Raw genomic sequence first — 17,308 nt, 5'->3', positions numbered from 1 at the left:
TTAATAAATAAATCATATTCTTGTTACATAACATTTATTTAATGTTAACTTTTTTCGCGTAGTCACAAAAGCATAAGATTTAATTGTTCATCTTTATGTGTTGATGTTGTGTTACACGCTATATATTAAAAATGTACAAAAAATTATAAAAACCTTATATAAATATGAATCTTTTTCTTAAAAATTAAATCATTGCGATAAATACCTTAAATTGAGTTTACCTTAAATAAAAGTAGAAAAAAATTATACATATATACAAATGTTATATATAAATACTATGTAAAAGCACTTTTTTATACAATTAACTTTTTCATTTTTTGCTATTCATTTTGTTTTCAGAATAGTCATAAATTTTTCAATTAATAAAAAAATGAGAAGAAAAAGAGGCCAATTTATAACAAAATTATTTGTAACATATATTACATATAGCAAGCAATTACATTAATCAACACTTCTCTTTCTCTCTCTGAGAAAATAAACTTACTGATTAATAATTATTATAAAGTAAAAAAATGTTATTTAAAACATAGCATACACAGCACTAGATATAAAGCAACTTGAAATCTTCACTCTCGAATACTGAACACAGAACACTACGTTATGCTTCGTGCATCGGTTGTGTCAAAGATATTCAACTCCCTCCCTTGTTCCACGCTTACTTTCGATTATAACTCTGTAGCGCATCATGATGCATAAGCTTATCCAAAACGTGCCTTTTGCATTTTTAAAGCAAATAATATTGCAATCGCACCCCTGCAGGGAACACTCGACATGGAAGAGTACAAAACTTATTACCTATGATTTATTTTTCCCCTTCGACAAACCTGAAATCATAGTGTCGCGTAGTTTTCTTCTTTTCTTACGATACTAGGTATATGTGCGATGAATAATTTCGACCGATCACTGAATTTGTACTTGGGCGATGAACTCTCTAGAATCCTTCAGGATTACTCAACGTGCATGGCAATGGTAAGATTTCTACGTCGTATTGAACTATTAGTAACAATGTGATAACTTTTTGACTGCTATTAGAGGCATTAAGAGAAGCTCACTGTCAAACACACTAGATTGGGTCGTCCTGCTATATAATCGAAAGTTAAAATGGATCTGAAAACAACCATAAGTCCTTCAGTTGAGTTCGGGTTGCGGGCTATCGGAATTTGGCCAGGATCTCGCAGCATCTTATTTCGGACTTTTTGGACAATCTCTTTGGGTCTCGCTCAAACATTCCAATTTAAATACATCGTTGCTTGCATCGAAACTGCTAACTTTCTTGATTTGATAGACAGTGTCAGTACCACGCTACCTTACAGCTTGCTCTGTTTAAAACTAATTATCCTCTGGCAGAATCAGAAGTAAGAAACTCATTTATATATTGATACAAGTGAAATTTTTATATTTCTTAAAAACAATTATTTGTCAATGTACAACATGGGTTTTTTATGGTAGAAAATTGACGGAGAAAAAGCAGTTGAGAATTATTTATCTTGTTTTTATATATTGTATATGTACAAAAAAAATTTACAATTACAATTACAATTTTTTTACTTTGTAATCTCCAATCAAAAACTAATTTACATTGTTACATGATATGCGATAATGACAATTTTTTCAGATTATTTAACGACATTTTGACATCGATGTCACGAGATTGGCGCAACTGCGATGCCGTCGCTTTCGATGTACGCATTATGACGAATAAAGCAACTCTTTCTCATCGTTGCTCAATGTTGATTATCGGAGTATACTCGATTGCCGTTGTGGTTTATGTTTCCGTTATAATGGAATTTAACAGCATTAATAGTGAGTCTGGCAGAGGAGAACTCTTTCTTAAGATGGAATTCCCCTTTGTTTATGAATTTTCTCCTATTTACGAAATCGTCATGTTCACTCAATTTGTACAATTATTGAGCAACGCTTCGGTAATTGGGATACTGAATGCACTGATTATAACATTGGTAAGTTTCTGACTTAGTTTTTCAAGACAAATATTAATACTCATAGCATGTAAATGTGATGATTTCTAAATTAATATAAGTTTACATATGTAAGTCGATTTTGAAAATCTAAATTATTTTGTTTAAATATATTCAGGATTTATAGATTAATTTATAAATTGTGATTGGGGGTAGTATTATTTCAAATTTGTTAGTTTTTATTTGTATCTACAAAAGTTCTGTTTATCCTCATAATGTTACATCTAGAATTTTTAGATATTTCATGTAAGCGGGCAGATAGATATTGTGTGCCAAGGGTTGCTCGAACTTTTCTCAAAAGACTATGAATATAAATTGTATAAGGACGCGAAGAGCACCATTATCCGCAAACATCAAAATGTCATCGCGTTCTCAGATAATATCGAAAATCTTTTCTCATATATTGCGTTAATGCAATTTTTTACGAACACACTTGTCATATGTTGCATAGCATTTATCGTCTTGATAGTAAGTTTATTAAATATTTCGCGTCAAACAAGTACTATATGCATATATATATGTACATACATTATATATATATAAAAGATTATATAAAAGATTGTTAAATTAACCAATTATTATAATATATTTGAAAGCAAATTATAAATATTCAATATGTACATATAATAAAACCTTTTTTTCAACATTTTAGTCAATTGAAAGTAACAAAGGATTTGATATGTTGTTGAAATCTTTATTCTTTTACATCGCTATTACTTTGGAGGCCTTCATCTTTTGCTTTGCTGGAGAATATCTTAGCAATAAGGTTTAAATCAAATACTTTGCTGTAAATATTAGTAATATACATATAAATAGATTTTTAACTATGCAGATAATTTTTATTATACTAACATTTCGGTATAATAACATAATTTTCAGAGAGAGCACGTATTTTTCGCAATCTATAATGATTAAATGTTTTATCTTGTGGACGGCATGATCTTATATATTGGTAGTTTTCTTTTTTATTTTTGCAGAGCAAATCAGTCGCAAACGCAGCTTACGAGGCTCTTTGGTACGATGCAAAACCCAGCGAAAGTAGAAATTTAGTAATTTTAATATTGAGATCACAAAAACGACTGACATTAACAATTGGAAAATTTAATGATTTATCGTTGGAAGTTTTTGCATCTGTAAGATATAAACATGCTGTTTTCTGTGGAAGTGGATTGTTGTTTTCTAATATAAAACGATTCTATATATTTCAGATTTTAAAAGCTTCTGCCTCTTACGTGTCGGTGCTACTTGCAATGTCTTGATCAACAAAAGGATATCAATTGCGAAGTCTACATAAACATATATACATGTTTGCATATTATATACAATATATCTATTATTTAATTTTAAGTTATTATGTGCTACGTAAATATTTTATTTTCCTATGTTTTTTACTCACTTGTCGTTTTCATACTTTTTATAAATTTTTATTTCGAGAACAAGACGTATAAGGATATATAAATATCATTATAAGGATGTATAAATATCATTGCCATTTAAAAATACACAAAGCAGCATTTACCTTGCCGTATTTATTATTTGTATAGTACAAAGAGTTCTATTAAAATACTTATATAAATTCTCTTGTCCAAAATGGATGTGGATCCATAACAATATATACATATCAGCTTATATGTAGTGAAGTATTATTGGCGGTCTTAGACTCCCGACTCTAAGTCGTATACATCTGAATGAAAATTATATACAAAGTTGAATTATTTTTTGCCTGTTGCATTTCCTTATGTATATCAACCCATCATTCGCGAAAATTTAGTACCATGATCAAAAACTTATGTTCGGTTGCTCAGAAACTTCTATTAATAATAGTCACTCTGGAAATTTTTGCTGTTACACTGTCGCGTTGTAACTTCTTCCCTATAATATTTCCTTGCATATTTAAAGTAAATCACCTGCAATAACGGCGACAGGCGATTTTCCCGTTCGGGAAACGATGAAATAGCTCTCGTCGATTCTTTGTCCGTCGAGGTCTGCAATCATCGTTCGATCGTAGTAACTTTTTTTCTGCATTCCTAAGCACATGACGAAAATACACGGTTAACGTTTGCAATTGGTTGGCGGCCTTTAAGGTGGGGCTGCATCCAATCTTCATGTTAATATCTTGAAGCTTATTCTCTGGGAAATACGTGCAGCGATCGTACGGAAGTCTCGTCAGGAACTTACGCTCGTTTTGTCCGGCTTTGTCAACGAAGAGATAAAAAAACGTGGATTTTTGTGCGAGATGATACCGACTAGCACTGTCAGCCGACCGGTCGAAATCGGCCTCCGTCTTACTGGAATATGGCCAAATTCCTCGATTTTCTTCAGATTGCTTTGGACATTGGTGATGGGAACAGGACTGATCTTCCAGTATCATTATCTTTTAATACACTTTAGTATTAAGGAACTGCCGAATTTGATAGATGGTTTAAGCACTACTTTGCCGTACAATCTTCTTTTCTTCAAGCTGGTTGTCCTGTGGGTTAATAACCGGTATGTGTTTCCTATATATATATTATATAAAACTTAATTTTATAAAACGTCATATTCTTAGATTGATTCTATGGAAATTAAATATAATAATGATTCGCTCGTAAAATGCGTCGAATGCCAAGCAATAAGGTTGTCTTAGGCCGGTATTCATAATCCGTTCTTATTTTAAGACTGTTTTACTATAATTCTGAAGTACAGTCTTAAGATGTCATAAATCAGTCCGTATTAGCATTTTCAAGACATTATTTAAATTAAGACAATCCTAAAATAAGAACGGATTATGAATATCGCTCTTAAAATCTAGCAATCTAAGTATAACGTCTAATTTCGGATTGCAGAAAAGATATTTTTTTTGTGTTATAAAATGTAATGTTATTTAACTTTTTTATTATATTGATAATACAGTGCAGTAATTCAAAGTTATTTGACAGTTAGAAAATTCTTTTTTTGATGAAGAGAGACAAGAAAATTATCTCGGCAATTGAGATGTCACACTTTATGATTTTCTTCTTTTCACGAGCTAATGAAAGTATACATTTGTTGCGTTACGTCGTGAATATAGATCAGTGTTGCAACGTGTTGGAATTACGTTGCAGATTATTCATTGATATTCTGACGGCGATGTCCAACGATTGGAGTGAATATTCTAACATATACGCTATGATCGACAAGGCGATTCTTGCGCATCGCTGCTCAAAAGTGACCATCGGTGTTTACTCTACAGCGGTGTTGCTTTACAGTACCGCGTCTATTAACTTTCGCAAACAGACCAACGGCAGTTGTCGAGAGTTGTTGATAAAAATGGAGCTGCCGTTCGAATTTTGCAATTCGCCAATTTACGAAATCGTGGAATGCGTGCAATTCGTTCACTTAATGGCAGTTGCCTCCGCCATAGGTATGCTGGACGCACTCATGGTTACTTTGGTGAGTGCAATCAACAACGTTTATAATTTTCCTTCTTGCGTTTTGATTCATTGCAATACTTATAGTCGATATTTATAACAGATTTTGATTTAAAACCGTCTTGATGTCATAAGTCAATCGCAGTGTCATATTAATCTTAAGATATTATTTAAAATGGTCTTAAATAAAGACCGATTATGAATACTGGCATACCGTTTTTAACTTTATAATGCATGATTAATTTCTATAATATTTAAAAGTAATTCATTATAATAATAAGAAGTAATTTTTCTTATCCTCGCTGTAAAATAAAAACACTTTATCAAATAAAAATATATTCTTTCTGGAGAATTATATAGGCGAAGATCATAATAATAAGCAATTACAATAAATATTATGCACGTGTAATAATTGTACATACGTGCGTGCGTGCGTGCATGTGCGTGCGTGTGAGACGATTTACAAAGAAACTATATGTTCAAAATCGTATTTTTTTGATTAATATTAGTGAAGAAGAAAAGAAGTTTAAGAATCACAATTCCAAAAAATGAAAAAAGATTATATCAAAAATATAAGTGACATTAATTACTTAAATAAACCGTGTTCTAATTTCTTCAAAAAATGACAGAAGTATTAGTTATACCAAACAAACAATTAAGAGAAATTTATTCAACTAATTAAAAGTTTTTAAAGAAATAAAAACAATATTCTATTCGTTATTTAAAGCGTAATAAATGCACGATGCAAGAATTTAAGGAAAATACTAGAGGAAAAGTAAATTGTACGCGAGAGAGAAACATAGGAGAGACGTTAAAGCGCATGCGATACGATACAAAACGCAAGCGTAAGTGGTAGCATGCGTGAGACGTTCCGAATCGACAAATTCTCGATCCATAATAGCAATCGATGGCCACAGATCTCAATCTTATCCCCTCTTTTACATAAATCCATCGGTGCCGTTGTAATTCGTTCGCGGTTTCGATCTATGATCCTCACGCATGCGAACATCGGCTCTTATGTTGGGCTCCGCGCAGGGGTGGGATTTGCTTCCAGTTGTTTCACGTTTCTGTTCGTATATAATAGTGAGGTGAACAAGACCTTGCAACTACGCTTTGTTTCATTCTAATGTCTTACTGCGGGTCAGTTGACGTTTCCATTTATTTTAAAGATGTTATAGTAGCTAAAAGAAATTTGAAACGGCCAACTTGGTCATCTGTTTTCTTTTTATTATAAATCGCGTACATATACAAACGTGTGTATTTTTCGCGGCTACTTGTGAAACAAATTGTTAAGCAGTGTTTCTCTTAGTACAGCTCAAAATCATTTAGATAAGATAATTTACATGTAATAGTACATATTCTAGATAAAATAAAGATGATTTAATTTTAAATTTATCTAGATGAAAGATGAAATTATAAATTATTCAATCTATAAATAATTTTAAGATAATATTGTTTTTAAGCAAAACAATTTAAGATTTAAAATTTTAGCAGCAAATTTAGAATTTTTTTCTAATTTGATGATCAATAAATGTATACGTTATAAAATTAGTTATTATTTAAATTATAATAAAAATTATATAATTTATGCAATATTTGTTGTTTAAGCGAGTACTTTTGTTTAGTAGTCATATAATAAAATAATTAATACATATATAATAGATGCTACACATTGGTGGACAGATAGATCTTATGCAACAGGAAGTGGAAGAGATTTGCCCTAAGAATAATAAATATAATTTACCCACTACCATATTGAAATCTTTAATTAATAAACATCATAAAATTATCGCTTTCTCGGAGAATATTGAGAGTCTTTTTTCTCACATTGCACTAATGCAATTTTTTTCGAATACCTTGATCATATGTTGCATCGGATTCCTTATAGTAACTGTGAGTAACTGATATTTATAATTGAATTTTTGTTTGAATTTTTGTTCTTTACGTATCGTATTTGAAAATTTTCTAATGCACCGCTTTATAAAAGTTATGATTCACGGAGATATATTATACAAAGTGTCTCATTAATACCGTAACAATGCTTAAGGGTATATTCCTAAGATTATTTTGAGATGTAAATCCCTGTACTAAAATGTTGTAGCTGTAATAGTTTATGAATTATAAGCATAAAGTCAGCGAATATACCGTCTAAAGTTCGCGCATTTAACATATGTACGGTATGATCATCATATCAGTACGGTAAAATGCAAAATGTCATCCATACTTAAACGCGCGATTTTTAGGTGACATGATTCGCTAATTTCAATGTTTATAATTAAAAAATTATATAGTCTCTATTATAGTCTCAACTTTTAGTATTAGGATCTTTATCTTAAAAGAAACTCAGGAATCTACTCTTAAACGTTGTTACGGTCTTTACTAGACACTCTATAAAGATCAATGCATTTATCTGCACAGGCACACATATTGAACGTGAACTTTTATTTACCTAATCGGAAAGAAATGATGATATTTATTTTTATACTCTTATTTTTAGTATTTATTTATACACATTTTTATTTCGAATACTTTGTGGTATTCGAAATGGTAGTGGTTTTAGATTCACATGTTCGCGCAGACCACACGATAAACATGAATTTACTATCTAGCTGCAAGCAGAGAGCAAGTTAAAAGATTTCTATGTGAACGTACACTGAGAGAAAAATTTTTGTATTTGTAAGAGAGAAATGTGTTTATATTTGTAACTATAATATAATTATATATTACTATAATTATGATTATTACTGCTATAATAACTATGTATATAGTTCTAGCAACAAATGCATATAGTTGGCAACTTAAAATGACTATAGTTATAGTTATTATAACCATAAAATAGTTGAAATTACCATAAAAATGATTCAAGTGACTAAAATTTTATAATTATAGATTGAGACAACCATATTTTTTATGGTTGTTCCAAAATATAAGTACAAAATTATAATTACTTGAATTATTTTTATGGTAATTTCAACTATTTTATGGTTATAATAACTATAATTATAGTCATTTTAGGTTACCAACTATTGTATATACATAGTTACAGTTATTATTATTATAGCAGTATATAATAATCATAATTATAGTAATATGTAATTATAGTTACAAATACCAAACATTTTTCTCTCAGTGTACTAGCATGACTTCGAGTCATTTATTCATTTATAGAAATGTTATAAGACTGACCGGATATCCTCAAACTCCTTTATCTTCACTCAAAACTGACGAGTTGCACAATGATGGGAGATATCCGCTTGTTTTCCGTATGTTTAAGAAGTCTGCTTATAGCGCACCATCTGACCGTTTTCTTGACTTGCAGTCGATGGGCACAGATGAAGGAGTCAGGATGTTAGTGAAGACCTTGTTTTTTTACATCGCTATCACTTTGGAAGCATTTATCTTCTGTTTCGCCGGTATATATCTGAGTAATAAGGTGAGTATACGAAATCATTAGTCAGTTTTTCCTTTTCCCATATATAAAATTGTTTAAAAAATTACTACTACATTGTTGATAAAAAGATTGGACTTGTATAAAGAGATTGCTTATCTGATAATATAGTATAACATACGTGCTGAGGATATGTCATTCACATGTACCTGTCTCTCATTTTAGAGCAGAACGATCGGCGATGCCGTATATGAATCTGTTTGGTATACTCTCAAGCCTCGGGATTGCCGCATTTTACTACTTGTTATAATGAGATCGCAAAAATGTCTGACAATTACTGCGGGGAAGTTTATGGATTTATCATTGGAAGGATTCACAAATGTAAGATTTCATTGAAATTATGAACTTTTTATAGCTACCTAAGTTAATAATATAAATTAATATACAATACTTACGAGTATATTGCAATATAGACATCTATAGTCATGAAATGAAATAATTATTCAGATAATACGTCATTATATTGATGATTTCCTTAATTGTTTTTTGGGCAAATAAAAAATTGTAGTTCTAGCACTCATTACACACACACACACACACACACACACACACGCGCGCGCGCGCGCGCACACACATACACACACACACACACACACAATCAATTTACAATTAGTTGACCAAATATATACATATAGGCTATCAATGCTATTAATGCGTGCGTGAATTCACAATTTTTAACATCTGGACAATAGTTGGAAATATCATAGATATAATGGCTCACATTCGGATAATTAATTTTATAACTGTATACTGCAATATACATTTAATATTATTGTCTTTAATGTGGGAAGTGCTAAAAAAATGTTCCATTTTTCATGTTTGATATCTTTGACATCTTCTATGTATTTTATAACGCATTATTATTTCAAGTCAAAATTAGATATCTTTTCTTTTTCTAAATGTGCATATGCAAATATGTATACAATATGAGAACAGTTAAATATTATTTTAAATATGACAATAATTTGAAGATACGTATACAGTTAACAATATATCAAAAATAAAAGCAATTTCGAGTATCTCACTTATTTTATATTATATGTATGTTAATTATTGAAGATATGTATAAATATAATTTAAGATATGTATAAATATAATTTACATTTTATTATTCATTTCATTATTTTTGTAATGATAATGATGATAATGTTTTGTTTTATCAATTAATTTGAACAGTAAATTTATTAATTGCGTACTATTTAATTTTTCAGAGTTTAAAAGCTTCCGCGTCGTACGTATCTGTTTTATACGCAATGTATTAATATAAAGAAAACTGCATATACTTTGGACTGTGTATACATACTATGACAAAGTCAAAGTAACATTTATTTCTTTTTAAAAATAAACTAATAATAAACTAATTGTAATAATTTAATAACACTCGTCGTGGATACAGAATATTAAACTTTTATCATATTTTAGTTAATATTATTATATGTAGAAAAAAATCTAATTTTATACTCTTAAAAGGTGATGTTTTTGATATAGTGAAATTATTAGGAAGTAATCCTTTTTGAACAGGATTTTTTGGAGATACAATTAATTTACTAACTATTAATTTACTAAGTTAGATAATTGGAAGGAAATAATCTATGAAAGTATATGATACTGGCCAATTGAAAGAGTATTGTTTTTCATTACAATGACGCAGACTTCACAACTTTATCAAACTTTTGCGCAAATCTAGCTCTGAAAGCTGAATTAGGATTTTTTATTGTATTTCCCCTCCCCTCCCCCTGATATTTTTCTGATATGCTCTGATATCCATCAGATTATCACTTGAATAGATATCATTACAAAACACTTCAAATGAAAAGAATTTTCTACTCGAGACCTTAAAAATCTTTTTTTTAAGTTTTTGATAAAAAATTGTGCACTTTGTATACTAGAATGAATAGAAAATGATGAAACTTGTTTGGTCGATTAAAGTAAAGATGTAATAATTTTGTATTCTGGACAGTTAAATGATTTTTTTTAAATCGAGTATGAATTTTTTGTACTCTATTATATCTTTTTCTATTTAATAACATTTAATAACTTTGTTAAGAAAATTATCTTTTGTATGTGCGAAGAGATACGATTGTACAACATATTGACTGTTACATTATTGCTTATATTTGTCTCGATATTCATTTTATATCTTTTAATACATTTAAGGGAATTCTAAAGACAACTAGTTATAGTGTAAGGACTTACATATAAACGATTAAATATCATTGACACATCACTATATATTACTATATTAATATTTTATATATGATATATTTTATATATCACTATATATTACTATATCAATATTTCATTCATGCAACATATACGCATAAATTTTCGCATAACATTAGCCTTTTAAATAAACGTCTAAGGCCCAATTGCACCAACGTTACTTTGATTTTAAGTGAGACTTAAAACTCTCACTGATTCTGTTTTTTTGCGCTTTAAAACAAGACAGAGAGAGTTTTAAGTTTTGTTTAAAGTCAAAGTAATGTTGATGCAACCGGACCTAAGTCTAATTCTAAGAATTCCATGTTGGTTTTTCGTGGAAACTACTAGTCTATGGACTACTATTTCGTAAATACAGATTGCACAGCTTTTATACGAAGCAAATGTCACGATGTGACAGCTCTGGAGCGTCATAATGGACTAAGAAATGTTAAAGAAGATCTCAATTTTGAAACTATTTAAAATTCTTGGCATAAACTCCATCTCACAAATACGTATTAATGCGTATACTTTTTTTCCTGGAAAAGGATTTTCAAATCTGTAAAAGAGAAAAAAAATAATTGTTATATGAAAATTATATGGCTTAGTCGGTAATACAAACGGCTTTAGGATCCCCTTAATACTTTTCTTGAAAGAGCTATTATTCTAGAACTGCGCACACTCCCGTGCATGTAAGAAGAAACGCTGTCTTTTGCATTTTTCAAGTAACTAATTTATCTCATCGGCGACATTTTTTATGGAAAAGTAAGATTAACCATTAAATAAATTGCAATCGTGCAGTGTAATTATAGTTAAATTGCTGCAATTTTTGTTTCATGTAAACTACTGTAATTTTTGTTTTCAATTGATTGCAATTGATCGGTGATTACCTTGCTACGGCTACATTTAGCCAATGAACCTTGCGTGAGCAAGTCCCTCAAGTTGCCGCTCTAGAGTCGTTTTACTGTTGCTAGTGTGATTTGTGGCTTTAAAACGTTAACAATTTCGATAAGTATCTAAGTTACATTTCAGATATCGCAGATGTAGAATTTTTGGCCAAATCTTATGTAACACTAAATATAAATTGGAATATCAATATTATTATATTTTACTATAAAATTATAAGATATTACGACGCGGTAGCATGACGACTACAAGCACTGTTGCTCTCGTGGTGCAAATCGGTCTTCGAGGAATTGGATTTTGGCCTAATACACCGTGCGCCCTGTTGTTTCGGTGTCTTTGGATATTGACCATCGGCATAGTGCAGACTCTCCAATATTGGTGGATCGTTATTCACTTTAGAACTGATGATATGTCGCACTTGATGGATGGTTTAAGTGTCACCATAGAGTACAGCGTGATGTCCCTGAAACTGATTATTTTATGGTTCAATAGTCGGTAAGAAAATATTTTTAACGCAGTCAAAAATGGAAATCAAGTTTATCCAGATCGCTTTTAAAAGTCATGATGTTCATCGCAATATCTTTTTTCTCTTAAATAAAGAGAACAAATTATTTTCCTCTATTTATTTTTCAATAAAACTTGCAATTGATTTGAAATATATAGAAAAGATGATATATTTAATCTAGACTCAAATACTACTGTTTTAATTTAGATATATTTAGATAGTTAATTTAGATATTTTAGACAATACAATCATCACCATCTAACTGCAATAATATTTATATAATATGTAGCTGAAGCTAAGTTTACCACTACATTTTTCGTTGTATTTTATATATCACTTCATTTATCATCAAACGTATATACGGAAGATTAGACTTGTTTTTTTTTTAGAACCCATCCTTTTCCATTTTATTGTATTGCCACTTAATGTTAATTGTTTATCCATATACCTGGATAAAATAAACTGCCGCAGTATATTTTACGACGTCCTAGCTGCGATGGCTACAGACTGGAGGGAAGCCACCAGCAGCGAAATGAACATCATGATGAGCAAGGCAAATCTATCACGACGCATTTCTAATATTATTGTCACGCTCCATGCTGCATCGTTTGTTTGCTTCGGCATTGAGGTGCTTGCATCCTATACCGACGATTACGATGATGATGAGACGCTTGTTCGCGTGTTCACATTGAAGCTACAACTTCCGTCGCAGTGCAACGAATCGCCGCTGTACGAGCTTGTTACAGGTTTGGAGTTCTTTCATCAATTGGCAGCTTCCACTACGACCGGCGTACTTAACAGTCTGCTCATCACATTAGTGAGTGCAATATATGATAGAAAAATTCTTTTTCGATATCCTTAGATTTATACTTAGGAGATATTGCTCAATTTGTGTTTTTTTCATGTAACATTATACTTTTATCTATTAATATTGTGCTAACAGATTATATACGTATAGACAAAAGTAGAGAAACTGCAAACATTTAAGAAAAATGTTAAATAAAATTGATGATTATTTACCAATTATAAACGACTTTATTTAAAAAAATGCTCTAATTATTATTTGACTTTAAATTGCATTATTAACATTCATATACTATTAATATAATTTTAAATCAAAATCTTTATCGTTCGAAATTACTCGTTAACATTCACACTTTCTCTTCTATCAAAACATCAAAAATATGTATTTATATTTATTTTAAACGGTATTTGTATTATATAGTTTTGTGTTGTATAGTTTTTTAATTTTAATTGAACAGCACTATAAAGCGTACATCAGACTCTTACTGAATGCAAAGTGAGTAATTTATTATTACTGTACAGATTTACGAACAATAAAAGAAGTATTAGAGCAGAAATAAATATATTAAATATTAGAAAAATTAAAAAAATTAGAAATAGAGATTAAATATACATATGATACAAACATACAATGGATACAAATAAGATATAAAACATGTTATGTCAGATATATAAGACATTATATATCTGTAGTATTATATCCTACTCGTATATTATGTTTTATATCTTACTTACATCTACTGTGCGTAATGTAACTTTTATTCCTAATATGTTCTTACTTCTTTAATATTTAATATTTATTCCTGTTTTTAATATTTTTTCCATTGTATGTAGGGGTAATTATTTAAAATAGAGAGTCAGCTCCGATAATTTTGACCTTGACATATGTTGTCAATGACATGACCCTAAATGACCTCCAACAAGTGTTAGTCGTCACTCGTTATTTATTATAAAGTTATTATCAAATAAAATTTAAAAAATAATGTCTCAGTTATTTTATATAAAACAGAAATTTTCTGCTTTAAAATATATTTCACGACTTTCCACGCAAAGCGAGTTCCATCTCATCCTTTGCCAAAAGACGCATGACTTTCCATGCGAAACAAGTTTCACTTTACCTCCTCTTCTGTCAAGAAGCGTTCTTCACTTTTCATTCAGATAGATCTTGCATATGGAAAATCAAACGCTCCTTGGAAGGGGAGGTAAAACTCTCTTCGTGTGGAAAGTCGGACGTCCCTTGGCATCGGTGGGGTGGAACTCGTTTTGCGTGAAAAGTTGTATTTCCTTAATCTCTCTCTCTCTCTCTCTCTCTCTCTCTCTCTCTCTCTCTCTGTCTCTCTTTCTCTCGGTTCACCCCATACTTTTCTCCCTACTAAGAGTTATCTGATTTTTCAGGTAAAGCAGGGAAATGATTACTAATTTTGGCTGTTAATAACTTATTAACTAATGACGAGCGACGGCTAAAATCTGTTGTAGGTCACTCAGGATTATGATCTTGACAACATACGTCAAGATCAAGGTTATCGGAGCTGACTCCCCTATTCTAAATAATTATCTTATGATAGTATAAAATCTCTTTCTATTTATTTTTATCACGGTTTTATAAAAATATGGAAATACGTTTTCAGATTCTTCATACGAGCGGTCAGATAGAAATTTTATGTGATATATTAAAGAATATCTCTTCTGAAATGAACAATCAACAATTAGCTTTCAGTATGAAGAAAGTGATTGGCAAGCATCAGAAGATCATCACGTTTTCAGATAAAATTGAAAAAATCTTTTCTTATATAGCGCTAATTCAATTTATGTCGAGCACATTGCTAACTTGCTGCATAGGATTCACGATCATAACGGTAAGTAATTCTTTGTCTCAAAGTAAGGAGTATGAAGAAATGATTCATTTTGCAACGATAGTGATATCAATTCAATATGTTGCAGTCGATCGACACACAAGATTCGGATACGATTGATGGCACGGCACTAATGAAAGCTGTGGTGTTTTATATAGCTGCTGCGGTGGAGGCATTTATTTTCTGTTTTTGCGGAGAATACCTCACTGCAAAGGTCGGAATAATTGAAATCTTTCCACTTGATTCTCTTTGTGGAGATGTTAGTTTACGCGATTCGGTATCTCCATTCAACGAAAGAATAATCTCGGATCGGACGAAAACTCGTTCGTTTTACGCAGGTCTTCATAACGTTGTACTGTACAACGCTATAAAGACATGCGCAAAATAGACGAGGTCATTCTCTCTTTGAATGGAATATATGTCGTGCGATGATTTTAAATAATGGCAATTGCATCTTTTTCATGAAGAACGCATAACTACTTAAATGAGAAGTTAAATTTTCTTTTTCCTATTCTTTTCAGTGTGAAAAAGAAAATCAGTAGACATTTTCTTTTCAATGTCAATGATACAATAATTTGCTTTAATTATCTATTTAGCAAGAATACATTGTTATAATTGAAGTATATGATGATTTCTTTATCAAACTATATCAGAATTGTTATTTCTTTTATAGTATAAAAAAAGCCTTTATGTTGATTTAATCATTTATCTCGCTGACAACACAATCTTTTTGCAACATTGTTCTTTAGAGCAAAATGATTGGCGATGCAGCGTACAAATCAGTTTGGTATGATTTTACACCCAAGGAGAGTAAGCTTGTTCTGCTTATAATATTGAGGTCACAAAGAAGACTTACCATTACTGCTGGAAATATGATGGACCTGTCGCTAGAGGGATTCACGAATGTAAGACGTTGAATTGTTAATAAAATTTGTTAATAAAATCCTCGTTTTGATGGATCAACTGATCGTTGATGTTATTCGGAACAAGATTACGATTTATTTTAATTATTAAGTAATTTCAAGACAATCTTTCAACTTAATTGTCTATTTTTATCGAAACATTTTGATTTATGTTTAAACAGTTTATTTATTTATAAATTTATTTTTATGTATTTTTTATTTTATTATTATTATTGTTGGTGTATTATTGCATTATTATATTATTGTTATACGATATAATTTTTTTAGATTTTAAAGGCCTCTGCTTCGTACGTGTCAGTATTGCACGCGATGTATTGAAGTTCAAAGGCGAGTCATCTAGCATGTAAATGGCTATTATTTGCTGCTAAAGATATTAGTTCTTACGGTTCTTGTCGATTTCTGTAATGAACCGATAATAGTTATGCAAATTAAATGTAGGCATAATGTAGTAATTTACCTTCCACAATATATAATAAAGTATTTATTAGATTTTCATGATCATTACTTGCATATATATATTCGAACCTTCATAATTTTTTTATATTGTAATATACAAATAATAAAACTTTTTGTGCATTAACAAAAATTCTTTCTACTATTTAAAAAAAACTAATTTTTGATTTGGAAAGAAACGTCTATACGACTGTATAATATCAGGCGTCAATAATTTAAAAGTTTTTGCCGTTTTCCACATATGAAAAATTAAAAAGCATACCTTATAGTTTTTTTATTAACATTAAGTGTATCGCAAGTTCTCTCATTAAGATTAAGTGTACCGCAGATTAGTTTTAAATTCATTTTGATTATAGTCTTCAAATCCTCATTTTTCAAGGAAAGTGGTCTTCTGGATCGGAGTGCATTCTCAAGGCTCTCATCACGTTAAACTAAATTTTGGAACCCAATTTGAGCAATTCTTTCCTTTACTTATCTTTTCGAAATGATATTCAAATTTTTCGACAGGCCTCTGATGCGTTAGAATTAAATCATGTTTGGACTCATATATTAAACACTTGTTTTTTGCATATTGTGGATATAAGAAAATGTACAATTTGAAGTTTATTGAGTTTACTGTTTATAATGTGACTACTGAATGACTCAGGGAACGTTATTTTTAATTCGAGTTATGTATCTTATACATGGTATCCCGTAAGACTTTTTCCAATATCACTCACAGGAAGGTAGATGAGATCGAGATGAACACAAAAGTTTCATACCGTTTAGCAATATTTACAATAATAATCGAAATATTAATTGTACTAATGAGAGCACGCTGAAAGAAACGCTCTGGCCGCTCAAGGGCCGGAT

At 30.4% G+C, this 17,308-nt stretch overlaps 1 protein-coding gene across 1 annotated transcript in view; it reads left to right on the top strand.

The window, feature by feature from the left end:
* Positions 1–1,101: 1,101 nt before the first annotated feature.
* The window catches only part of LOC108752420, a 23,699-nt gene continuing 7,492 nt past the window's right edge, over positions 1,102–17,308 (top strand). The window contains exons 1-15 of the mRNA XM_018493220.1: positions 1,102–1,355; positions 1,616–1,958; positions 2,629–2,742; positions 2,954–3,109; positions 4,099–4,463; positions 5,060–5,387; positions 7,028–7,258; positions 8,685–8,798; positions 8,979–9,139; positions 9,751–9,795; positions 12,156–12,413; positions 12,895–13,240; positions 14,856–15,083; positions 15,169–15,294; positions 15,830–15,985. Of these exons, the coding sequence (XP_018348722.1) occupies positions 1,102–1,355; positions 1,616–1,958; positions 2,629–2,742; positions 2,954–3,109; positions 4,099–4,463; positions 5,060–5,387; positions 7,028–7,258; positions 8,685–8,798; positions 8,979–9,139; positions 9,751–9,795; positions 12,156–12,413; positions 12,895–13,240; positions 14,856–15,083; positions 15,169–15,294; positions 15,830–15,985 (3,225 nt within the window). The remainder of the gene's footprint in view (positions 1,356–1,615; positions 1,959–2,628; positions 2,743–2,953; positions 3,110–4,098; positions 4,464–5,059; positions 5,388–7,027; positions 7,259–8,684; positions 8,799–8,978; positions 9,140–9,750; positions 9,796–12,155; positions 12,414–12,894; positions 13,241–14,855; positions 15,084–15,168; positions 15,295–15,829; positions 15,986–17,308) is intronic.

This window comes from Trachymyrmex septentrionalis, unplaced genomic scaffold (genome assembly GCF_001594115.1).
Source record: "Trachymyrmex septentrionalis isolate Tsep2-gDNA-1 unplaced genomic scaffold, Tsep1.0 scaffold60, whole genome shotgun sequence".
In the NCBI taxonomy this organism is placed as follows: Eukaryota; Metazoa; Arthropoda; class Insecta; order Hymenoptera; family Formicidae; genus Trachymyrmex; species Trachymyrmex septentrionalis.
The sequence above is the reverse complement of the archived record's forward strand: the minus strand, read 5'-3'. Positions and strand labels throughout refer to the sequence as shown.